The 25,620-nt window shown below is 47.2% G+C and overlaps 1 protein-coding gene across 1 annotated transcript in view; it reads left to right on the top strand.

The window, feature by feature from the left end:
- Positions 1–25,620, top strand: part of RPTOR (regulatory associated protein of MTOR complex 1) — a 141,461-nt gene that overhangs the window by 50,158 nt on the left and 65,683 nt on the right. The window contains 4 exon segments of the mRNA XM_086623876.1: positions 1,463–1,638; positions 8,339–8,398; positions 15,921–16,021; positions 16,983–17,127. Coding sequence (XP_086480002.1) covers positions 1,463–1,638; positions 8,339–8,398; positions 15,921–16,021; positions 16,983–17,127 — 482 coding nt within the window.

Here is a 25,620-nt window from a genome sequence, read left to right on the forward strand (position 1 = left end):
TTGCTGGCTCGTACTGAAGGAGCAGTGGGCACGCTGCAGTGTTACATTTCTTTGCCCTATTCCTTTAAGAACCTTTGAGCACCGTAAATCAAAATTTTGGGTGGCTGAAGTGTTTATTTTGTTTACCTGTTTCAGAAAGGCACTGCAAAGATTATCTATGTTTTTCATTCTGTGAATCATCAGTCTCAAAGATCATACTCTTAATCCAACTGTTGAGTAGGAGAATCACTGTGGTTTTGAAAAATAATATTGGTGTACATGATATTTCAACTTCATAGACCAAAGTTTGGACAGATTAATTGATCGCCATAGTGCAGGTCAGAATTTCAGAAACTTAACCCTTTCGCTGCAGACTTGACCCTGATTTTTAAAAAGCACTGAATATGCCCCTGTAAGCGCCCGCTCCGTTGCCCATTCTTTCTTGCCTTTTGAAGATTGACCCACAGCCAGTGGAGGGGAAGAGTTTGACTAGCACCATGCAAAGCTGGTTCGTGCTGCAGATGCACAGATGCCATCTGAACAGGGCACTCCATCGGTGCATGGCTGGCATGAAATTCTGCACCGACACGTCTCGGTTCTGAGTGTGTTAACAGCTGATTACACAGTTAAATGTAAAATTAATCGAGTCTTGGAAATGATACCGTGTTAGAACAGTTCTAGATCTTGAGATGCCAAGACCTTACTTCAGAGTTATTATTTTTTAGTGTAACACTCGCTGCTTAGAGCAGAAATTACCACATTTTTTCCATGCAGAAAAATATAAGGACTTCAAACCCTTTCACTAAAGCGTTGATTAAAACTTATATCTGCTGTGTGTTAACATTTGCAGTTGCAGAAGGCAGTGCCCCTTCTTTTTTCGCTTTGGTTGGAGGGTACCTCTATATGCATACGGTGATTTTTCTCTCTTCTTCTTCTTTTTTCCCAGCCTGCCTTTTGCTCTGGTGAAGTCGAAGGATGTATGGGGAGTAACACAGGGAGTTCTGTGTTCTTCTGGCTTACCAACAAGAGTCGTCGTTATGCTCCGTGGCAGGAAACGCTGCCTAGTACAGCCAAATGAATGCATTTTGCCATTTGAAGCTATTCTGCCATCTGTGGCGAATGGTTATGAGCCACAGGAAGAGTATTTTTTGCTTAAATGTAAAAGAAAGAATAATTAGCCCAATCTCCTTCTACAGCGCTTGATTCCAAGCTGGCAGATGTGAACTGAAGACTCTGGGTGGTGATCACAGTTCAGTGTGTTGCAAGTTGCTGGTTTTGGTGTGTGGTATTGTTCTGGTAAATAAACTTAAACACTCTGTAGTTACATGTGAGTTAAAACTGTGGCTGGTGCTACCACAGTCTTAAATTTCTCTGAATCCAGAGATCTGTCAAACTTTGAAGCTCTTTGCTGGTTGTTTTCAAAATGGTGTAGAAGTTAGCTGGACTGAGCTCAGCACCTCCGTAATTTCCTTGGTCTCTCCAGGTGGCTGCGATTAACCCAAACCACCCGCTTGCTCAGATGCCTTTGCCCCCGTCCATGAAGAACTGCATCCAGCTGGCGGCCTGTGAAGCCAATGAGTTGCTGCCCATGATCCCCGACCTGCCGGCCGACCTTTTCACGTCGTGCCTTACTACGCCCATCAAAATCGCCCTGAGATGGTGAGTGTCTGCCTCGTTGTTGAAGGCAAGTGCAGAATTTGTGTAGCTTGTCTGGTGAAACGCTAGATTTGTTAATCCAAATGCTTCATTTAACCTAAAGTTTCTCTGCAGTATTGAATTACAGGATTTGAACTATGCGTTTGGGATGGCGTTTTATTAATCAGAACTAGAAAGGTGAAAATACTGTTATCTTCTACTGATTAGGTTTTAGATTCCAGCTCAGTATCTAGGTTTGCTCAGATTAAGGGATTTACTGTTCTGGAAATTAAATATCTGCTTCTTCAGAGAGCAGAAATGGTGCATAGTGCAATACAACTTTCTGTAATTCGTCCTTTGTACAAATGGTGTTCCCCGGGTTGCGGTTGCTGTGAATAATGCAGTGGCATTAAGTAGTGCTGCGGGGAGAAACGGGCGATAAACCAAAGAACGACGTTACGGAGTGACACCCCAAAGTTAATTAGGCAGGAAGGTATCAAAGGCTGTTACAGAGAGCAGGAGCTTTTGAAGAGCAATGTTTTTACCCAACAACAGAGAGGATCTCGAGCAATCGTGGTGCCAGCTGAGGACACGGGGCGAGGAACCCAGCGTGTGCCCCCGGGCACACAGCTCTGTTGGTTCGTTCCCATCAGCACATTCCACTTGATTCTCAAGGTCACGGTATTCCAGAACGACAAACCTCAGGTGGTTCCCAGTCGGGGTCAGAGCAGGCAGAAGCTCTGGACGTTGCAGGCGATGGGAAGCGATGGAATGACCGCAGCTTCAGGAGGTACTCGCTGTCTTTTGGAGATACCCGTGATAACTCACAATTCCTACAGACTTTCTGAGTTCTGTCAGCAACAAACGAGCAAGTTAATTCGACCAAGTTCAGGTTTAGATACAACGTGCCTTTGACTGATGCCTTTTGCTCCTGCGAGGGACAGCACAAGACCTGTTTAATTTCTTGTCCAGTTTCTGGTTTCGTGAGCTCACGAGGTAGTTCCTCACAGGAGAGAGTCACAGCTTGTAAACACTGGCAGAAGTTGGATAATTTTGAGGGCAAAGAGCTTCAGTGACGTTAGGAATATTTTCGAGGGAAGGTTTTAAGAGAGCTAAGGGAAAGTTATTTTTCTGACCCAAGTGTTATGGACCGGGAGTTAACGGGAGACTCGCCTAGAGTTTCAGCCAAGGAGTGGCAAACCTCTAAATGAGTTAGGCAGGCATTGCTCCTCTCATGGCTTTCAAATCCTTTTCATCTTACTTTGTCCTCCTTCTGTTCGAAAACGAAACGCCGTGTTGTTTTCTGAGATACCAGCCTGGTTGCTATATACCCACGCACCAAAGCTCACAAGTGAGCACCTGCAGATATGCAACAGGACTGAGCCTGCTGATTAGCCAGACACGTTTAACCTCATCTCATCCTGGCAGAATGATGTGCTTCCCACCTGGGACCGGTGGAAGGAGAGAGGAGGTTAACTTCCAAGGTAGCCGTTGCTGTGACAGCTCTTCAGTGCCGAAGCCCGCGGACGCGGAGCTCCGCCAGCTCGCTCTTCCGATGCTGCCGCGGTGGTGGTGGGCTGGCTCTGAACTCTGCCTGCTCCCTGAAAACTCTCAGGCTGCCTGCACAAATCCTTCTCTTTCAAAGCTAAAGGAAGTTACTATGCGGCAAAATTCCTTGGGGGGAACTTTGAGAAATACAGTATTTTATAACTAGGAAAATACGGTTGCAGGAGCTGCTTTTGTCATGTGGCTGCTCTGGGATCACTGCTCTCCAAACGTGAAGGAGTTTAGATTTCTGCTGGTTTTATCTATGGAGAAAGACTTTGAAATTTAATGGAATGTTCCACCCGATGGACTCAGGCTAGCGGCAGATGACGATGAATGCAACCTGGTAAATACAAATGATGCTTTTTTTAAAATGGCTTGTTGAATGGAGTCCAAAACCAATAAATGAAACAAAAGTGATGCAAGATTCAGCAAATGGGTGTTTGAATTCAAGTTCCAGGGAGAATGTTTTCACGAAAACACCATGTTCTTGAGGAGAGAAGAGGTGGGGAAACAATTGCTCTTCAGGATGGGCGCGCTGACGCTTGTGGTTATTCTGAATAACTCATTGTTGCGCGTGTGTGTTAAGCCAGTACTGTGAGGACACAGTGACACCACTTAATTTTGGGTGTTCACTGATTTATAAGAATCTCTGTGGGAATCCCTAGCATGGGCTTTGATGCCCATTGAGGATTAACTGGTTTGTAGCAAACTGAAGTTTCATAAGTGAAGTGAAAGCTTTTGTGGTTGGGACTCAGGGTTCTCCTTCCCTTGCAATTATCAGAACTATACTTCTCAGCTTGTGCTGTAATTGAAGTTAAAATGCTGAAGCTGTGTAAGATGTTAGTAGGTGTTGGGGTTATTTGGAAGGAAGTCACCTCCAAACATATAAACTGCTTATACAACAGTCTATAATGCACAGTCTGTATATACTGAGAAAGGTTTTTTGGATATTATGATCTGTTCAGGAATTTTCTGTTGCTTCATCTCCATGGGAACGTGGCTGAGGGGGTGATCAGGGCAGGTTCTCAAGCAGAGCTACACCTGCCATAAGCAGGAGAGATTCTCAGGCCTGTCTCTGGTTTGTGTTTGACAGGAAACGCGTTCGTGAAAACGCAGCTCAGGGAAGGGATTTAAAACCTCAGCTCTTCTCGGGCTTGATGCTGGTAGATGCCATGTGAACTCCTGGACAGTAAAGCATTTCCTGCTACATCTAATGCAATGATCATGCGTGTTGCTTATTGCACACAAAAAATGTCTCCTCTAGTCTCTGATGAAGACTGTGCTCCTTTTATATTCCCTGTTGATTGGCATTGTCACAGTTGTGTTTTATCCATGCAGGTCCTGTAAATAATAAGCACTTGCTTGCAGGGCGTTGTTACCCACGGCTGTTAAACATCATGTGTGCAAAGCCAGACCCTCCTCCTGCATCCCAGCTGCTGGGTGCACACCATGTGGTGGTGTCCTAAAGCAGACAGTTATCCAAAATAAAGATGTGAACCTTTGTTATTGCACCTTCTCTTCTACTCTAGTGTAGCCCCTTTGCTAAAGCTGATCCAGAACCCTGCAGAATTGCTTTTGAAATACAACTTTTTGCAATTCTGGACTGACATGCTAATGGGGTTTCATATACTGAATTTACAGGCAAATAAAATTTTGATGAATATATTCCCACACGTTCCGTTTTGTGCTCTGTGTTTTAAGTAAACAACCGCTGGACAAAATTACTTATCAAATGGTGCTGCAGCTGCATCCCCTTCGGTCTAATTTCCGGGGAAGCAAAATTGGTGCTGGTAAGAGAAACTCAGGTCAGTCATGCCCTTCCGAATGTGGCACATGAAACTCGTAGTGACGGTCTGACAATTCCAGGAATCCAGTGTGTGGATTCTGGCTCACTTGAGACTTACCTTCATGTGTAGTGACTCTTGCAAGCTGCATATGCCCAATACATGTTGTAACCCTGTGTCGCTCTGTGCGAGGCAGGCTGAGAGGTGAGCTGTGTGGCGTGTTAATCTCGACTGGTGCGCACTCACCGGGAGGCAGACGCAGCTGTGGCAGGGACGGGCAGGAGCTGGTCCGTGTTTGGTGTGCCATTTTATGCAGATCTGCGGCTCTCACCCTGTCTGAAGGAAAAAGCAACTGTATTGGAAGTGCTCGCGTTGTCCTCGGTCCCTTTAGACATAAACAAGCTGCAATTCGATTTTCACGATTTCACACATCAGGGAGGAGGCTGCGCTTGTCTCGCTTGTCTGAAGGACGCTGTGGTTTCGAACCGTGAAGTCCTACTCATAAAAGGGTGGCAGGGCTCCTGAAAAGTGCTGGAAAACCTCCAAAACGGAGAAGAAACAAAGTTGGGGAACTGCTCAGGCTCAGGAGTTTCCGATACGCAGTTTGTGCATCAGAACCCAAGTAGAGCAAGCTGGTGAGCGCGTGGGAAAAACAGCCTGACCTGTGACAGCTGATTTTGTGTTGGATCAATTAAAACAAAGATTTCTAGTGAGGCTTTTTTTTTTTTTCTAATGTGTTTATTTTGCGTTGCTGCTTGAAATTTTGGGGGGTTAAGTAAACTAATCCTCTGTCCCAAATTTATTTAGAGAAACTAAATTGAGTTTTGAAAAATTCCTGTGATATCTGATCGGAACCCACTTGAGCACTGTTATGTATTTCTGGTTTTCTCCTTTGTTGCCTGACGTTTATTGGTGTTTACATGCAGCTCTAGCATGCTTTGCCTGAGGTTTGGGATGATGACACCAACCATCGCTTGAGACATCACATTTAGAGCCTTGGAGTGAGGAAACGGGGTTGCAGATACAGGATTTGGAACGTTTTGTTGACGAGTACGTTTTCTTGGCAGTCAGTGGTCGTTAGAGAGGAAATGCAGATAGTCTGCTACTGGTTAAACGGGTTTTTGGTGAGCTAATCTCTTTCAGAACACTCAGGGCAGTGGTGGGTGCCTTATATGTAACAGCCCACTATGTACAGCCGCAGGAAGCGCTTGCTGCGGGGCTCCCGTTCTGTGAGCATCGAACAGGTCCGTGGGCAGGGTGGGTCTGCGCTCATCAAACACAGTCTGGTTTTATTTTGTGCTCTTTGAGGAGCCGTGAGCTCAGACACAATAACTGGGGTCTACGTACGCGTTGCCCACAGTGCAGTACTGGCAGCTCCCTAAGGATGTGCTAAATGGCAGCTGCGGAACGCGTTTAGATGTGAAAACACCCGTTTCCAGTTGACCCTCAAAGACGCGCCCGTCCTGCTGTTGTCGAGGTTGTAGGGAAGGCTTGGCACGCGTTGGCACACCGGCCGTTGCCCTCTTGCGTGTCCGGAATGTCTGCATGCGTGGGGGAAGCTCTCTGCTTCTAATCCAGCTGTAACGAACAGCCCCGTGCTCAGGAGTCCTTGCCAGGAGGAAGCTGACTCGTGTGTTTGCCCCGTGGCCAAGGCGCTCTGCTGCGGGCGAGGGGCTGCTCCTCGGTGCCCGGGCTCGGAGCAGACGGGCTGTGCTGCGCAGGGGTAGGATGCTCAGCATATTTTTTTCCACTTTCTTGCAACAGCGTGCAGCACTGTCGTGTGACTCTGTGAGCCCGTAACCCAGCGCGAGGTGGGTGAGGGTGGGTCGCATCGGGGCTCGGCTGAGAGCGAACACGCAGCACGGCGAGAGATGGGGCTCCCTGTGCCTTACAGAGAACAAACGCGTGCCAGGACAGGCTGTGCTGGGCTGCTGCGGTCCTCTTGGATGTGCCATAACGGAGGGGCGTTGAGCAGGGGAGTGAGAAAGTCTTTTGGCATCCTCAGTCTGTAGGGAGACTCCAGCCGATTCCAGGGACCTCGTTCCACCGCGCCGAGCCCTGCCTGCGGTTTGGTTCGAGTGGGGTTTCTCTGCACCGCAGCGGTGTCGGGGGTTTGTGTCGTGGCAGCCTGTGCAGGGATCCCCCTGCCGTGCTCACGCAGGGGGACTGGTTTTTACGATGGATGGCACACACGGCGCAACAGCAGCCTGGAGACCACGTAGCTTTCCAGAGCCCGTCCCTGTTCCTGGCAGTAAGGGATGTCCTGCAGCAGGGCATGCCGCAGGAAAACCGGCGGGTTCTCTCCTTTGCCTGAGGAAGAGCCTTTTGGACGTGGATATCGTGGCTCTGGTGAAAGGAGGGGCTCCTGCAGCAGCTGCCACAGGGTGCGGGAGGTGGGTGTCCCGGGCAGCCGAGCCCCCCAGTACCGTGCTGCCCCCTCCCAGTACCACGCTGCCTGCCTGGTACCACGCTGCCCGGAGTACCAGTACTGCACTGCCCACCGCGCTCTCCGTTCCTGCACAGAGGGAAGGGAGGGCTTAAATATCAACTTGTGTTGCACCGATGGGTAAATCCTTCATTAAACAACAGGGAGTGGATTTCTGACATACTGGGAAAACGGGCAGGGCGGGTAGCGATACCACGCAGGAAGTCATTTCTCAGGTTGAATTTGCTGGTTTTTCTTCCCAGATCTATTGTTTCCCACTTCTGCCCTCTGGGCTGCAAAGTGCATCCTGGAGGGATGTGGAGGAGGGAGTCGAGCGCTCGGGATGCGGGCCGGCGCTCGGGCTGGCTTCCCGCGCTCGCTCCCGTTCCGCTGCTCGTGGGATTTTCTGGGCACAGCGAGAGGCTGCGCTGCCCGGGGCTCCGCGCTGCCCGCAGCGGTGGCGTTTGTAACGCTGGGGAAATGAAGTCAGCACTTTTTGGGTTTTTTAATTAAATAACTGAGGTGTTTGGACTCGACGCATCCCTCTCCTTCCCTCCCTTCCTCGCTTTCCTGCCTGCGGTGCCAACTCTCTTCAGGGACACCCAGCCAAGGCTGATCATTATTCCAGAAGCATAAACCTCCGCGGCTCGTGTCGTCTTGCTGCCCGAGAGACCGTGCCGGATGACTGGGAGCCCTTTTCCCCCGCTGTGTGTTGGAGAACTCGTCACCGTGACAGTTACAATACCCCGGCGTTGACACCTGGCGATGGAAATCGCTGCTAATCATGAGTGTGACAAATATTGAGGGCCTTGTTTGGTTCTTATTATGCTGTGGCAAAGTTTTCTATCCAAACACCATTTCAAAAGCAGAAGCACTGCAATAAAGCAATCTCCTTCCCTATTCCTTCCACAGAACCTTGTAATTAAATATTCAATAGGATGTTTTATTTTTATTCTTTTCTCCACAGGTTCTGTATGCAGAAGAGCGTCAGACTGGTGCCAGGAGTCACACTGGATTTAATAGAGAAGTAAGCCAAATTTTATCTTTTTGGTTTTTTTTCCCCCTGTTGCTCTTAATTTCCTCATTATTTCTAGCGTTTCTCTCGTTTGTCTGTGAGGAAATTTCTCTGGAAAGCTTCTCGCAGAGTCTGTGCCTCCAGTATTTGTCATTTTTTGCCTTTCCGCGTGTCGCTGGAATAAGCAGCGGCCGTAGAGGTGATCTTCACTAGAGCCAAACAGTAAAACGTAAAGAAAAAAGGAAGGAAAATTATGTTGGTGGAGTACCAGGAATTCAGGAACCTCTGGCTGCCACTTCATAAGGCTCTTAGCGGCAGCGGTGGGCATGCCCGCTGCCTTGGCTGGGCATTTCTGCTCGGTCCCAAGCCCTCCTGTCGGTGCTGGCACAGCTCCTTGTGTGGCTGCTGCGTGCAGTGAACGGCAGCTTGGTTCTGCTTTTTAAAAATTTTGGGAAAAATCCCAAGGAATGGTTTAACTTGGTGTGGAGTGGGAATCCAAAGCTGGGTGCCAAGAATCAGGGATGTACAAGGATGCTTTCATCTGTATTGCTGCGTTAGTCTCCCTCTCCCGAAATCCCGTTCGCAGGAGAGCAGGAATGGTACATTGCTTTCCTGGGATTTTTTTTCTCTGGGTCCCCTTTGCAGGGGGAGGGAATTCTCTAAACAAAAATCCTGGTGACCTGGGAGCTGTTGGTGCTTCTGGCAGGGCCGTGTAGAAGACAGTCTTTTCAAGTGACCAGATGAAGGTGGTTCCACGATCCCCTGTCCCGTACTGCCGGGGTTTTGTGTCAACGGACCTTTCCTGAGCGTCGGCTCCGCGGCGCGGAGGCGGCAGCAGCGGGGGAGGAATCCGTCTTGCTGCAGCGTGTGCTGCTGCCGTGCTGGGAGCAGAGACCTGTCTCCAGGCTGCCATTCACCAGCACAAAATCCACTTGTAAAAATCACTAGAAATAACGAATTGAGACTAAAACTAATTTTGTTTCCACTTTAAGTATTGTTGAATGTCACAGACTGGAAATTATTAATGTTTTAATGTCTGTTGATTACTGATGAATGATGGTCCAGCAGGAGCCAATTTGAAGATGAAGTAGGAAAAATCAAATCCTGAGATGTCACACAGCAAAACTGATGTAACTGGATAAAATTTAGAAATCACACTGTAATGTAAGAAATACCTTTGGTACGTGCCCTCAGAACTTAGGTGCCTCCAGGACAGTAAATTGGAAGGCAGGAGAAGGAGAGCAGCTGGTTAGTGTCAGATTTTATTTTTTTTCCCCGTTCAGGAGATCCCAGTAGCAAATATCAGCTACTCCAGTCCCTTTTAGTAAATTTTCCTTTGCCAGGCTGGCACGGTGCGTGCTGTGGCTGGAGGGATGTAGGTTAACGTCGCCCAGGGCTGGACCGGAGCAACTGGGAGCAGCAGGTCGGGCCGAGAGTGTGGGGGAAGTTGGGAACACGCAGAGCGCCCGGGTCCCGGTGGCCCAATCCCGGTGGCCCCGGCGCTGCTGGGGTTTGGAGGAGCGTTGCTTTGGCACTCTGCTCTCCAGGTTTAACAGAAACAGCAGCTCCTTGCTGGCTTTCCCAAGTGAGCACATCAGTCTCTGAAGAGAGCTGGTTTTGTGGAAAGTCACTGGAAATGATGGTTTGTTTGAAACAGTGAGAGGGACAAAACCTCTCCGAGTATGGAAACAATCTCACTGGCCGTACTTGTGTGTGATAAAGGGGGTGGTTGTTGCTGGGTCAGCAAAAGAGGCCGGGTGCCAAACCGAAATTGTATTTCCATCAAGACACCAAATTGCCTGCTAAAATGCACTGTGCCTGCCTGGTGCGAGGGATCCTGCCGGAGCCGCTGGCCTTGGGGCTGGGCAGGAGTCGGCAGGATTCCGAACGAGGGGGGAGAGACGTTTGATGAGCAGGAAGCAGGTCTGTGCTTTCCAGCAGGGCTGGACAGGGACAAACGCTGCTCCTCGTGGCTGGGGGCAGAGCGGTAGTTCTGATGGTGCCGGGACTGTGGTCCCTCCGTACCAGATCGGTGTCATCACACCTGCCAAAAGTTGAGACGGCTTTGCAGACATTTAATCGACCCTGTGCTAGTCCAAATTCTTAAATGCCACAGCCTGGGTTTTTTTTTTTTCTTTATTATTTATTTGTAGTGGGAAAACTATAATTCTTAGTGTTTTTTAGAGCCTTTAGTTTTAGTTGGCCTTTAGTTACACAGCTTCCAGCCCCTCCATTTATTCTAGAAAATTCCGTGGAAGGTGTTGGAGCATATTTCAGAAAGTTGTGTTAATCGCAGTGTAACGGGTGCTGTGCCACGCTACCTCGGCGCTCGGCACTGCCTGAGTTGAGGAAGAACTTTGAAGATGTTCTGCAGTTTCTCTCGCTAATAAATCGGGTTTATTGAAATGCAGTATTTAATTTTATCACCATTGTTCCAGGGTATCAGTCTCTAGTGTAGGTAAAGCCTATTGAAAATACAAAGTGAAGATGGTGCTCAACAGGATGGTTTTCATGGCAACACTTCTGTCATTTCTCACAGAGAGACGACGGGATGGAACACTCGTGTACAAAGCTTTGCAGCGCTCTCAAGCAAATAATTTAAGACCCTCGAACGTTTTGTCTTTCTCAAGCAGTTTGCCAAGGCTGCCGGAGCCCCGTCACGGCGCTCCCGTGTCGTGCGTGTTCCTTTGCGACGAGGACGCGTTGCCTTTGAGCGCGTTATCCGTGTGGATCCGGGCTGAGCCGCGCTTGCCGTAGCCTGCGTTCCGCCTGCCTTAGCTGTGCCGTTTGCCGTGCTGTGCCCTGTCTCTTTTTTTCCTGAAAGGGTGAAAAGGGAAGTATACTTGTGTTGTTTTCTTTCCCCAAACGAAAATTACTGCGAGCGTTGGCACGTAGGCATCAGTACCAAAGCATCTTGGTTTCTGAAATCTAGGTATGATATTGCGCATCCCGGTGTTAAATGTATTATATTCCAAAAGTAGAGGTGATGATGGAGCCCATCCGAAGGGAAAACCTGTCATCCTTTGAAGTAAACGCTTCCCCTGTAATTACAGTGATTCATGGGATTTTGCTGGGTTTCTGACAAGGACATTGATGGTTACACCCAGCACGAGCTCTGCAGTGACCCTGACATTTTGTAGTCCTCACTTTTCACAATAGGCTGCCGTGATTTAGGTCCCTGTAAAGGCGTCTGTCAGGAAGTTGATGGAAGAAGCAATTGGGAGTCCAGAGCTGCTCAACTGCAGGAGCAGCTGAGACAGAGCCCTTTCTGCCTTTTCCTCCCCTCCCTCAAAAATACTCCTTACAAATGAGATCTGCTTTGTCCTTACTGTCAGAGGCTCTCGCTGGTTGTCAAAGCATAATGTGAAAGACCTCAGGAGAAGTGATACCAAGATGACAGCAATATCCCTCGTGGGGAAAAGTACTTTCTGGAGCCTTGAGACGTTCTGGTTATGTAGATGTGTGCCCAAACGGAAATTAAAAGATGCTTTAGTTTATAGCCATGGGATGGATTTGATAGAGCACGTTGTTTATCTGAAAAATGACATGAGGCAAATTGGAACTCTGCAAGAATAAGGAAAGTAAAGTGACCTCTACTTCTTTGAGAGATATAGATGATGGTTAAAAAAAAAAAGGGCGCTCTGTGCCCTCACCGTTAACACCCCATGCAGAGGTTCTCCAAGCACTGAACAGGGCTGGAGCTCGGTACAAACGGAGAATCTTGCTGACTGTAGATGAGGGCAGAAAGAAAATGAACTCACCTGATGCCACGTAAGATGCGAGAACGGCATCCTATCAATGTCTGCTTCTTGACTGCAGTCCCTCGTATTTCCTCTGAATCTTGCAGCCAGTCTTAGAAGGGACAGTCGTGTTGTGAAAAAATACCAAATGCATTTCAAAATCCAAAATAAAATCTATGCTTTAGTGATGAGTAGTTACTTTAAATCTTTAAATACAAAAATAAGAAGCATGCCTTGTTCCCCAAGAAAGTAAATGTTCAAGTCACGGGCAGTTTCTGAGGTTGAGCTGCTGGCAGCAACTTTGGATTTCAGCCCATCATTCCCACTGAATACCATCGGTAAGATACGTATCAGCTTGCGGTCTGTGCTTAATAAAAGAGAGTTTGGTACGAACTGTGCACGGATCTCTCCGTCTGGTGTAACGATTCAGACTTTGCTGTGAAACACCCTGTTTCTGTTTCCACTGCAAACTGGCTTGAAAGTGGCCATCAAGTGGTTTAAGGCGAGCGCTTGGCTCGCTGGGGATCTCCGCAAGGATCGCTGCGTTTCTAATTAATCACGTTCCCACTTAGGAAATGCTGCTGGTTTGCTGCAGAGGGTGTTCTGCAATGCAAATATTTATGTGAAATCCTCACAAGAGCAGTTGTGTGGCCTTGTGTTCCCTCTGCTCGCTCGGGGGGGATCGCTCAACAAACACTGTTCCACAGATGTATATTTTTCCTCTGATTTCAAGACAGGCAGGAATTTCTTATAAGATGTTAATTTCTGGCTGGTTTAGAAACTGTGTTTAGAGAAGGGACTGTGCTTCGTCTGAACCTGCACGGCAATAACGCCGCTGCACGTATCGGAAGAGTAAGTTGCCAGAAAGCACTGGCTTCGTGTGGTTTGTCTTGATGCTTTTAATATTCGAAAACTCGTTGCAGAAGGGAAGCTGTGGTGCATTAGGGTAAAATCCGTACGATGTACTGGGCTGGGCACGTGTTTCTGAAACTTCCCCATCCTATCTCTGATGCCTTCTCCATCAGAGAGTAAAAGCTGTGCTTGAGCGTGCCGGGTTGTGCGTGTCGGAGTGCGATCAGACAGCCCAGGACCGAGACCATTGGTCTTGGCTGGGTGGGTGGTTGTTTTGATTTTCTTGGGTTTGTTTCTACGAGAAGCAAAGAAGCATTAGAAGGCGTGTTTGGGGAAGCTGGTCAGGATGGCGGCAGAAGCCGAGGGGCAGGTCACAGCCGCTCTTCTGCCTCCAAGCAGCGTTGCGCGTGTGTTGGTTCTGAGTCCCGGCGGGCCGGCGCTGGGTCTCCGGAATCGCAGAAATCGGGTTGTGTCTTGGTGCTGGGGTTTCTTTGGGCCTCACGTCTTACCGCAGATGGACAAATGCAGTGTGAGATCTTTGTTCAGTTCCTGCATGAAGGAAATTAGAGCGGCTTCGGTCTACTAAAGCAAGATCTTGGATCAGCAAGAGCCTGGACCCTGGCACAGCAAGATTCCTGGTGAAATGTTGCTGTCCCACCTTCACTGAACGTGCTTTGGTCAGGCTGTTGTCTCTGATGTATTGATGCTTAGAATAAACGTTAAGCCCAGAGGAGACTGTTAGTTTGTCTGTTCTGACCTTCTGCATATCTCAGGCTACGGAATTTCCCTGGGTTACTCCTCAGAAGAGTCAAGTAACTCGTGCTCCTCTGAAGTGTGTGTGCCTTGAACCTTCGGAAGATGGTTTGGATTGCTTCCTTTTCTTTTAATGGTCAAGTGCTCGCTCTGCTTTCTGTCTCCACTTGTGTAGAGTACTTGTTGGCACCAAGACTTTTCTCTCTTGGAGGTGTTCAAGTTGTTCCTGGGTAGGGTAGATAGAATGACCTTAAATTTTTCATTCTTTTAAGCTTCTTCTGCACCTTTTACATTTTGTATGTTCTGGTTTTAAGCCATTTAAACGAATGCCAAAACGTGGCTACTGGGCAAAACACACTGGTACCAGTCTCAGCGATACAAGGGGAAATCACCCCTCTGTCCATGGCTCGCTCCCATGTACAAGCCGTGCTGCGTCCTTGCGAGGAGGTGCCACGCTGGGTTACCTCTGCGTCACCATCCCCACACGTGCAGGGCTTTGCCAGACGAACGTGTTTGGGTTTTGTTTCTGTTTTTCACTACTGGCTTTAAGGGAGTGCACTTAAAAGCATTTATTTATGAAATGCACACGTGGGATGCAGCTGGGTTATCCCAGCGGAATCACTGGTTGGCCCTCTGCTTTTGCTTTGTTTGAGGAAGGGCATGTCTGTAGGAATATTTCAGCTTTTTGTAGGATTTGAATTGCTTTCTCCTGTCTAAAATATTATCTTAAAAAAAAACAGCCCTTTGCTCACTTTCACTGCATGTCCTACGTGTGAGCAGGGACGAGAGTAGGTCGCTGCCGTCCTTGGTATTGATTAGTACCAATTTTTTCCACTTTAAAATATTTAGTAAAATTAGCAATTGGACTCCTCAGCATTTTTCATGCCTTAGCACTCCACAAATAGGCTCCTGATAGGTATTGCTGGCAGGGTTCTGGTGTTCTTGGGGTTGAAACTATATTCCCAGTTGCGGGCTGGGTTGGAGGAAGCCCACGAGGAGCTGTGGGTCGCGGAACAGCTCCCCACTGGGGTCAGGAATTCCTTCTCTCGGGGGGCGGGGAGGAACACAATAGAAAATATTCTGGTTTATTATTTTATACTTTTTAGGCATGTAGGTGCTGTCGTGGCACAAACGGGTACGATTTCCGAAGCGATGATTTTCACACTGGATTTAGTAGTGGCTGATTTAGAGAACTCAGAAAGAATGTGTCTTTTGCTGTTGAGTTTCTGTGGGGCAATATGTTAGTCTTAAATTAGGTTAAGGAACTGACATTCAAGTTAACTGGTTTCCATGGATGCCGATGTATTAATTGGAAAGTTCTTAATTGCAGAAAACGTCTCCTGTTTGAATGAAAAGCTGCTGATTGTGCTCAATAACTTTTTTAGCAAGATACTGCATTCGCTGTACTGGTGGCGATGCAAAAATTCTGTAGACAGATAATCACTGAATTAATGAATTCAATTTTGAAGGAACCTACTGGGTGAAAAAACGTGTGTCTTTGTAAGAAACAGCAAACATGCCCTGGGAAAGCAGCAGCTGCAGCAGCCTCGCGCGTGCCCTGATCGCGACGCAGAAGATGCGTCTGAGCGGCGGGGGGAACCTGCCTGCGTCGCAGTCCTTGCACCAACGGCAGCTGTGACGTGTGTGCGGTACTGCCAGACAGCTTTTGACAAAAGGACTGTGTTTTCCAGCTATTCTGAGCTTTCTGATTGTTTAAAAAATAATTGTTTTGGTTTTTTTCTGGAATACGATCGCTCAAAAGTTCTTACACAGGGACGTTATGGATCGTTGAGCGTACAGATTGTAGTATGAGTTGTGTTTATTGTTAAATATGTCAGCAAGAAGTGAATAATGGCACTTTTGGAGAAAAAGGGTTTTCCGTTGCATCTTGGAAATCCACAGCATCTCTGTGATACCTTCCCGGATGTTTTCCTTTAGCTCAGTTATCTATAAACAATTCCTTGTTTATCGTCCTTTATTTGGCAAATCACCTCGCAAGCAAATTCAAATATAATAGAATCCGGATCAGGAAAGTCTGTCTAGCAACATTAATTCTTGGCTAAGAATTAAGGTCCTGGAATACTGTCCTTGGTGAGCCTTGGTTGAGGCTTAGGGGGGGGGGTGTGTGTATCGCAAAAAAGTGTGGTTTTTAACAGGAAACTTGTACTGTTTTTTTTCCCCGCTTGCAGGATTCCTGGAAGACTGAATGACAGGAGAACTCCCCTGGGAGAGCTGAATTGGATCTTCACCGCTATCACAGACACCATTGCATGGAATGTCTTGCCTAGAGGTAAGACTTGGGCAGGTGAATCGAGTTTTCAGCAGAAGAGAGCATTGCTTATTCAAAGTAGAGGGATGAAGAGTAAGATAAATGAGACACTGAAATAAGGAGAAAATTAAAGCCTGATATTGAAAGAGCAGATCAGACTGGATCTTAAGGCTAGTTAAATTTTTTAAAATCACACTTTTTACCAGAAGCATTTCAGCAGCCTGATCATTAGAAACCAGAAAGGTTTTTTTCCCAGTGCTAACATGATTGCTTTAGCTCGAATAATTTCCTTTCTTACCGTGTTTGTAAAGAGCAATCTATTTTCTTCCAGCCTTTGTTAGTATCATAAATAAAGGATTTTCCCTCTTTGCTGCTAAGACAGTCTGTGTTTCCCATGAGAAACTTCATCCCATTTCTTTACCTCTGTTCTGCTCCGAGTTAGTTCCTCTGGAGCGTGGGTGGCCAAATCTGTGAACAGTTTTCCAACTGTACTCTTTCTGATGCTCAGTGCAACATAAGTTCCTCTTTGCCCCTATAGAAGGTAGCACGTTTGCTGTCTTTTAGGATTCATTTTGGCTTCTCATCAGCGCATCAAGCTGCCAGTTAACAGGTGTATAAATAGTTCTTGATAAAATAGCACACACAGGTCCTTTTCTCCCTCAGTAATTTCCAAAAACTTAGGGAGGCTTAGTTTAAGTGAAACACCGAAAGAAACATTTTGTCCAAAAACGACAAAAAGCAGCCTGAGAGGGGAAATGTTTAATTCTATTGATGGAAGGTAACTGTGCTGTTGTAAGGGAGCTCAGAGGGCAGATTTCTGTTTAATAGTTGTCCTGTCATGTCACTGCAGAACTGTTGTAGACTCCTTGTTACTGGAATAAAATATTAACGTATTTTTATGTTTTAAATGATTGTTACATATTACCTGTGGCACTCAAGGTGCAAAGACACGCGTCGAGTAATTCCTGCAATCTCTTGGCAGATCTTTTCCAGAAGCTCTTCAGGCAGGACCTGCTCGTGGCCAGTTTATTTCGGAACTTTCTCTTGGCAGAAAGAATTATGCGCTCGTACAACTGCACGCCCGTCAGCAGCCCGCGGCTGCCGCCGACGTACATGCACGCCATGTGGTGAGTCCCAGCCCACGGGCCGCCCTGGCCGCCGCGGCTGCGCGCCGGAGCCGTCGGGAGATGCCGGGCGCCGGGGCCAGGAGGGATTGTTCCTGCTGAAATCGGCGCAGTGCTTTGCTGATTAAGTCGGTGGATCAAAAATGAAACAGCATGTGGCAGCGTAATACCCGTCTCCAAAAGTATTTCTTCTCTGTGCGTGCGTAATTACGGTGTAAATCGGTAGTACAGAGGCTTCAGTTCGGCCGTGTGATCTTTCACTGCACACAGAGAAGAAATTGGGCATCTGCTGCCTTTGTTTTCACCAAGGAAAGCCAATCACTCGTGATTGCGAAGGGTGGAGAGAGCCGAGGGCCCGAGGGAAAAGTTCTTAACTTGTGTTGTCAAAGTCGAAGAAATTTTTTTTGCTGCAGAGTTCATCTATTTCTACTGTTGCTTTTAAGATGATTATTTGAAATGGAGGTGGCAGAGTTATCAAACAGCTCTTAAAAGTGGTTTTGACTATCAAAGAAATGTCCCATGAATGGTAACAGTAATAACAAAAATACTTGCTTTCATTTTTGTATTCGGTGTGACTAAGAATAGAACAGCACAAAGTTTGGCTGAGCACGAACTGGTGCAGTCGAGCTAACGTAGTTCCCGCAGGAGAAAGCGATAGCTGGGTGACGTGCTGAAGGGTAATAAAGTGGTGGGTGAACGTGGCAGAGTGGGCTCAGTTTGTGTTTTCAGAATGCTTTTGAGCAGTTTCCTTCATAAAATTGTGGAGGAAACAAACGTAGAGAAGGTATGGAGTGCTGATGATCAGCCTAGAACTGGAAGCAGCATCACTAGTTCAGATGACGTGGGATGGTTTCTCCAAGACCCAGAGGCAAGCCAACCCCAGCAAGCCCTGGCAGCACCAGCAGTGCCAGCAGTGCCAGCAGCCATCGTGGCGTTGGCTGGTGATACAAAGTCGCTTTGATGATAGAAGAGGATGGAGGCAAGAGGGGAGACTTTGTATGGAATTGTTAGCCATTGGGCGGCCGCTGAACGTGCTGAGTGTTTGTACATGGCAAGCAGTGGCCCTGAGGGCTTTGGGTTGGCGAGTTTCAAGGAGAATTGTTTCAGTCATTTGTAACTACGGTGAGTTGTTTTATCAGTGTCGCAGGGACTGGGCCGTGTGTAAGCAGAGAGTAGAAAAACCCACCAGAGCTCCCGTGGTGTCTTTCAGATGGTGTTGCAGCTCGATGTGGCAGAGCTTGAGCCATAGAACTGGGCGTTTCCAGTGGCAGTAGGGTGGAACACGTTTTTGCAGAAATTTTGAAATTAAACCAGTAAATTTCTTGCATTATTTATAGCTTGCTTGTTGCCAGCATATTAAAGACCTATATTTCTATTCCTTATGGGAATATAATTCATTCTTATTGCCAGTGTATTAAAAGCCTACATTTCTGGTTTCCCTTGGGAATGTGACTTGACTTGGCGCTGGTGTTGCCATCCACGTGCTGAACCACAGGAATGAAACCAGGAAGACCAGATCCCGTTGTGTATCTCCCATAAACCTGCATGGTGGCAGGATGGATTCTAGAAACACCTTCTTTTCTTGGCTTGTATTGTAGCTCTCCAGGTGCACAATGGTGCTGTAAATACCTTTGTAAAGCCCTTCAGACCATGCCACGGGATAGTGGCATTGCTGCTGCTTTTTTAGGATCTACCAGAAGAAGAAATTCCTGAAGAAAAGTCACACCCAGGGCTTTTTGCCTTGTGAATCCCAAACACCAGCAAAGTAGACAGCAAGTGAGCAGAGAATTGCTTGACACACTTTTATTCAGTGTCCTCCAAAAAATGTGCAGTTTGAAGCAAATGTAGCAAAAGGGAAAATTCCACTTTTGTCAGAGGCGGCTCAGTTCGTTATTAGGAACTTTTAGTAAGGACGAATTTAGAAACTAATTTAGGGCTTGCTTAAATATTTTCTAAAAATAATAACCTGCACTTATCTGTCAACTTTCATTCAAGAATTTTGTAATGGATCCCTGATGTGAAACCTCCAAACCCATTTTACTGTTTGGATAAAGTAGGTAACGTGACTGGAGGGCAGGGAGTTGGCCAGAGGGGTGTGGAAAAGAACAGAAACTTCCAACAACGTGATTTGATGATCACGTTGGATCTACGTCTGCGTTGTTACGTGGCGGATGGTACAGCCAGTTTTTGCTGATGGCCGTTTTATTGAGACTTTTCACAGACTTTTTCATACCCAGCGTGTCAGGTGACGCTTTGGGGAGCGAGTCCTGGCCGCCACGTCGCCCGCAAAGCTTTGCACGAACGTCCGGGTTCTGTCCTGCGGTGTTGCACGTGCGCAGGGAATGCAAATAGTGGCTCTGGCGTGTAGCAGCCGGTGCTCCTCAAGGCTCTGGCTGCAGACGTGAAATGACTTGCCCACCCCTCGTCCTCCTCCTCCCTCTTGGCTGCTTTTTGGGTTGTTTGTGTCGGGGCCTCACACCTTTCCCTGTCTGCACTGTGTGGTCCTGACCCGGACTTCGGTTTGTTGCTTGCAGCCGAGGTGGTGGTGCGATGCTTTAGCTTCTCCAGTACATACCTGTGTATGTTCTTCTCTCTCTTCCATTGTCCTCTGGGTGCTCCTGTGGCTTCCTGGGCTTTGCTCCTCTGGCCACAAAGGTGGGACAAGGTTGCCGTGTTCCCCTGCCCTTATGGCACAAGCCCTCCTGCACGTTCCCAGCTGGGACAGTGGCTAAAGTGGGATCTGCACGCGGGTATGACTCGTGTCCCAGCAGAAGGCTGGCTGGAGAAGCCAACTACTGCTGTACGTTAGTACATTTTTTGCACCACCTTTGGCAGAGAAGGCGTAGGTAAACCTTTTGCTTTAGGCCTTTTGAAAACAACTTTTTCAAATTTTGACCTATTAAATCGTTGTTCTAGTCGAGTCGTTTGGGGGAGCACTGTTACTTGTTCTGTTAATTATCCTTTTTACCTGAACAACTGAAGAAAAGTGAAAATTTATTTTTCGAGGGAAAGTTTGACCCACAAGCTGCCAATCTCTTTATTGCACCAAGAAGGCACCGTATTTAGGAATCAGGAGAGCTGGTCTCTGTGACCCTGCCCTCTTTGCTAGGCTCACATATTGCTTCATTCCTTCATGTCTTTCTTACTTTCATTGGCTTTTCTCTGTTTTACCTGCTGAGGTGTAAACCCTTCCGGGCACAGGCGGTTTGTATTTGCCTGGTGCCTCACACCGCAGCTTCTTGGCTGCTGCAGGCACTACTGTAGTACCAGTATTAATATTAATATGTATTGATTGACTGGCTGTGCTGTTCAGCTCCGAGAGAGTCGTTCGGTCTGTTGTGCAGTAAGGACAGGAGCCCTGATGCTCTGTCAGCATCTCGGTCTCTGTTGTGATGGATGATGGTTTATACATTACTGCTCTTGGCAGCGAGTTACAGTCGCGGCCTTTGAAAAGACCTAATAATGTGCTTGGAAATGTTTCCTAACGTAGGTCATATATTAAACCCAAAGTACCTCAATGATGCTTTGGAAGAGCTGTGATTTGTCCGTAATGGAAACGCTGCCATAGTGCAGACACCACCCATGAAGCGCGGGTTGAAAGGAAATCGTAACACACTACAAATAAGATGAGCTTGAAATTCTAGCTGGAAAGCAAACCATAATAGAGCAACCCAGTTACAGGTGAGAGAGGAGCTGGAGTCTTGGAGCACTGTGGGAGGGTTGCAGGATGGGTGCAGGTCTGCTCGCCGACTCCTCGGAGAAATGAGTCTCATTTAGCTACACGGAGAGACTTAGTGTCTCAGCAGGAAGGAAGGGTATTTGGAACTGTTTGACGTTTGAAGGATTAGGTTGATTCAGATTACACCTGATTTAACCAGATTTTTTTGTGTCTGTGTGTTCGTCTTAACATCTCCAAGACCCATTAACGGACTAGAAATGTTTAATGGAGAGAAATGTAGGACAAAAATAGCAAAGCGTGTGCTGTAAGTTGTGGCTAGAGCAGGGGAATGCGTTGGTAGAGGAAAGGATTTTGTAGTTGTAACAAATATTCATAGTAACAAGTATTTTTTAAAACCAGCTGCCCAGCTGTCTCCCCTAAAGCAGGTGTAGGGCACTCACAGGGTCACTGGGAAGCAGGTGAATTCAGGCTGAAATCTGAAAATTCAATCAAACAGGGTGTGGCGTTGGGTTGTACTTGTAGAAAAAGCAAACACGAAAAATCTTGTCCAACGTGCTTGAAAAAGTCTCAAGTATTTAACAGTTGCAGAAATACGATTCAGAACAGGCAGGTACCCTGGTGCCTGGGTCCCCAGAAGGCAGATGGCCTCCGCTTCGCTTTCGTCGCTCCTCAGCGAGACCGTCCCAGTAAGAAATACTCATTTTCACCAATATTCCGTGTGGTGCCATAGAACAAACTATGCCCAGAAGAGGACAGAACGTTAAAAGACATCATAATATGTTATAAAAAACGTGACATGAGGATTAAAAGCATCAGACGGAGGAGGCACGCGGGTCTCGGTCACCGTGTCCCGTGGGTGCTGGCGAGGCGTTACGGTGGGCTTCCGCCACGCAACATGTCGTGCGTTTGCCCAATGAAACAGTCGTGGAGCAAAGCTGAAGCTCTCGGCCTTCTGCTCTTTGCTTAAATGTCCAAACGTTCCAGCACCGCCGGGAGACAAAGGAAAGACAGCTGGGTGAGCTCACGTTAATAATTAAAGGTTTAAACAGTCCTGCTGTGATCAAAGTGGTATTGGACTGGGGGGAGATAGATGGAGCCCGGGGGGAATGTGAATGGGACTGTGTGAAAGGCTGAGAATTATGGAAAGAGAGGTGGTGATGCTCCATCCCTGGAGACATTCAACGCCAGGTTGGATGAGGCCCTGAGCAACCTGATCTAGTTGGAGATATCCCTGTTCCTTGCAGGGGGGTTGGACTAGATGACCTTTGAAGGTCCCTTCCAGCCCTAACGATTCTATGATTCTATGAAACTAAAATGTAACGACAAATACATGAGTATTTCTTTCACGGGAGAGGAGAGTTAATGATGGAATTCAGGGGAGCTCTTTGTTTAATTTTCCTTGTGGCAGTGTGGAGGAGCAATGCCTCTTCACGCATTCCGAGGGGCCGCATCCTTTCCCAGGATGACCGCTCGCATCTTGGCGTCGAGTACCTCGTTGGACGGAGCGGCCGGCGCCGGCAGGGACGCAGGGCGTTGTTGGCTCGTGTGCTTTGTGGGATGTTTCCGTTGGCGTGCGGCGTTGCTTTGCCTGTTTTGGATAAACAAAAGCACTTTCTTGCCTGTTTGTTTTTAACGGAGTGAATCTTCCAGCCAAGGGGAGGATTTAATCCACATTTATTCTGAAATGCATATAGGAGATGCGTGAGAGTAAGTATGTTCTCTCAGTTGAACCTAGGGAGTCCCCCATCCTAACCTAGTTGAAAGTCTGTGAGTTTAACCCCTTCCTGTAGTGAGAGCGCTTCACGGCGTAGCGTGGAGCACTGTCCAAGGCTTCTGCTTTCTCTGGGATGTGGTACTGTGAGAGGTGCCAGGTCCCGGGCAAGTGTCAGGCCCTGAGCAACCTGATCTAGTTGGAGATATCCCTGTTCCTTGCAGGGGGTTTGGACTAGATGACCTTTGAAGGTCCCTTCCAGCCCTAACCATTCTATGATTCTATAGCCGTGCGGTGTGGCTGAGTGCGTCAAAAATCTTCTCAACTTGTGGTTTGAGGGCTGGTGGTCCCGCTGGCGGGTACCTTGAGCTTCACCTCCTTTTTCCAGGTTCTCTCGAGTTACTGCCTCGTACACGTTGGTTTTAGACCACAAAGAAACGGCCACCTCCTCATAGGTGGTGTGGGATGGAAACCTTTTGGCCTTCGTCGGATCAGTTTCTGTGCGGGATTGCTTGTTCTTATTGCCTTTGGGGACAACTTAGCAGGAATGTGTATAAAACCTTATGTTAAGTGCATGATAGCTTGTGACTTACCTGGGCTGTGCAAAGAGGAGGTGTCTTCTCTTCTTGTACCAGGTGCTCTGTCAGTTTGTTGTACCTACAGAGAGATTAGGACAACATACTATAAAAAAACTTATTAACACGTTCTTATAACGTAGTGGAGTTGAAACACCGCAATGTTTCGGTAGGTGTGATGTATGATGAATCAGTGCATACATCAGAGTGTTGTCGTGTCGTGGCGGGGGATCCGGGGTTATTGCAAGAATGCAGCGAGGAAGGAGGAAGGAGCGATGCTGAGGTATTACCCAGCTTTTTGTACCTAATGTGGTGAAACCAAATCTTCCAAAACGCTTTGCAAACAGCGGTCTCTGCAAAGAAGGAAGAGAAGTAGTGATCTCTTGGGCTGGCTTTCATAAATCACTTCTAGGATGCAACGCCACCCATCCTTGTTCCCCTGCTGCTCCCTAATTTATCTCTTGTTTGTGTGCTAAAGTGTAATATTAGTTCAGCAGGCATATCTACAAATGGCCCACCCTTCTGGTTCCCTTTGGCGTATTAAAACAGTCAATCACCGCTCCTCCTGCCCACCGTCAGGAGCCCTAATTTTCACCATGACTGTAACAAGTATTTTTCCCCTTCTGCTTCTCTTCACGTACTCCACGGTGTTAATCCTGTACCATTCCTTTGTGGCTTGCTTGAAATCTTTTAATATTGTAATGCCTGTTCATTGCCATTGTCTGTTTTGCTGGCGCAGTGAGTTAGCTGGGTGGCAGCTCGTGCAACCTAAAGTCTCGCAAGTAATGTGAATCATGGAACGGTTTGGGTTGGAAGGGACCTCAAAGATCATCTAGTCCCAACCCCCTGCCATGGGCAGGGACACCCTCCACTGCACCAGGTTGCTCAAAGCCCCATCCAGCCTGGCCTTGAACACTGCCAGGGATGGGGCAGCCACAGCTTCTCTGGGCAACCTGTGCCAGTGCCTCACCAGCCTCAGAGGGAAGAATTTCTTCCTTACCTCTAGTCTAAATCTCCCCTCTTTCAGTTTAAAGCCGTTGCCCCTTGGCCATTACCCCTTGTGTAGCTGTTCCAGTAGTTGGAAATAATAAAGTTTTACTTAAGGCAAATCTGGTGTTTGCTCGTGTGTCCCGTTGGGTGGGGAGGCTCGGTGTGTCCTGCAGCGATCGAGCAGAAGCAGTGTGGTGGGCTAATTTGGAAAGGCTGGAGAGTCATTTGAAGTATTTGAATTGATGAGAGTCTCTTACACAGTTGATGTTAATTAGCAGCTCTCTAGATTGTAATGAGCAGTAGTGTTAAGACACTGTGTTGGTGATTAACTTTTGAAAGATTGATTAACATCGGCTGTGTGGCCGCATTGATCTTTAATGGCCTGGTTTGGAAGCATGCAAAGAGATTTTGTTCTAATCTAAAAATATCTTTTTAGACTTTGTTTGTTCTTTCTGATAACACTTAAAACCTTTGAGATTTGACCTTGCAGGGTTGCTCTGGACGTTTTTATAGCAGTATTAGTGCTTCTTACCTAAAATGACATTGAGGAGCTCAGCATCTGAGCTCTGTGCCTCTGCAGTGTAATGACCTACGCAGAATCCTGTTATAGGCAGCCAGAGTAAGACCAGTTGTCTCTGATCTCTAAACCCTTTTCTCCTGTGTAGTAAAACTTCTCTCAAAGGCCCTGTGTATTGCCACTTTCTAATGTTTGAGAGAGTTCCTTTAGGTGGTATTGCCCGTTCCTCCAAGAAACCTGAAAGTCAGAAATATTCATTCTTTGCTTGAAGTAAAATTATCTTTATGTCTGCACTAATCGACTTTGCTTCTGCCTCCACCAAGAATAAATATCTCTCTCATCAGCTCTGTGTAAACACTTTGTCTCCAGCATGAGTCTTTATTGAGCATGTGGGAAGCATTTGTTGCCCGTGCTTTGATTATCTCTTGATTACCTCTTAATTATATTGGCAGCGTATTGTCAAGTGCAAGGTGAATGCTGTGAAGCAGAGGGACAGGGTCTGGGGCAACTAAGCCAAGCTACGTCTCTTGAATCCGTAGGGAAAATGCAAGAGCCTTGTAGTTTATTTTTCCATCTAATTGGAGAAATTGTTTTTGGTTGAGAACAGCTGCCAGTTAGGCTAATGGGATGGATTTCGCTCAGCAGTTGTTCTAATGGAAGGCTTTGTTTGACTCAAACCAGGGTGATTTAAGAACTTATTAGAGCAGGTAACTAAAATACACTGTATTGATTATCACCTATGGCCTCCTGTCTGCAAATGTTCCTGGCAGAAGAAAAATTGCTTCGCCTATTGATGTTAGCATGATGGCCACAAGCCATGGAAGAGCAAATGTGTCTGGAGAGTAAATTAGTTTCTTTCGTGCAAGAAACCCAGCGAGTGGTGGTTTAACTCTCTAGCTTTTCCGAGTGCATACGTTCGTACGTTAAAATGAAAAGTGCATGGAATGTCTGTGGACAGAGCAGAGATGATGGTTTCTGGGGTAAAAAGCACCTACTTCACTCTTCTAGAGGTGCCTTAGGAACT

The sequence above is a fragment of the Tauraco erythrolophus genome, chromosome 20, assembly GCF_009769465.1.
Source record: "Tauraco erythrolophus isolate bTauEry1 chromosome 20, bTauEry1.pri, whole genome shotgun sequence".
Taxonomy (NCBI): domain Eukaryota; kingdom Metazoa; phylum Chordata; class Aves; order Musophagiformes; family Musophagidae; genus Tauraco; species Tauraco erythrolophus.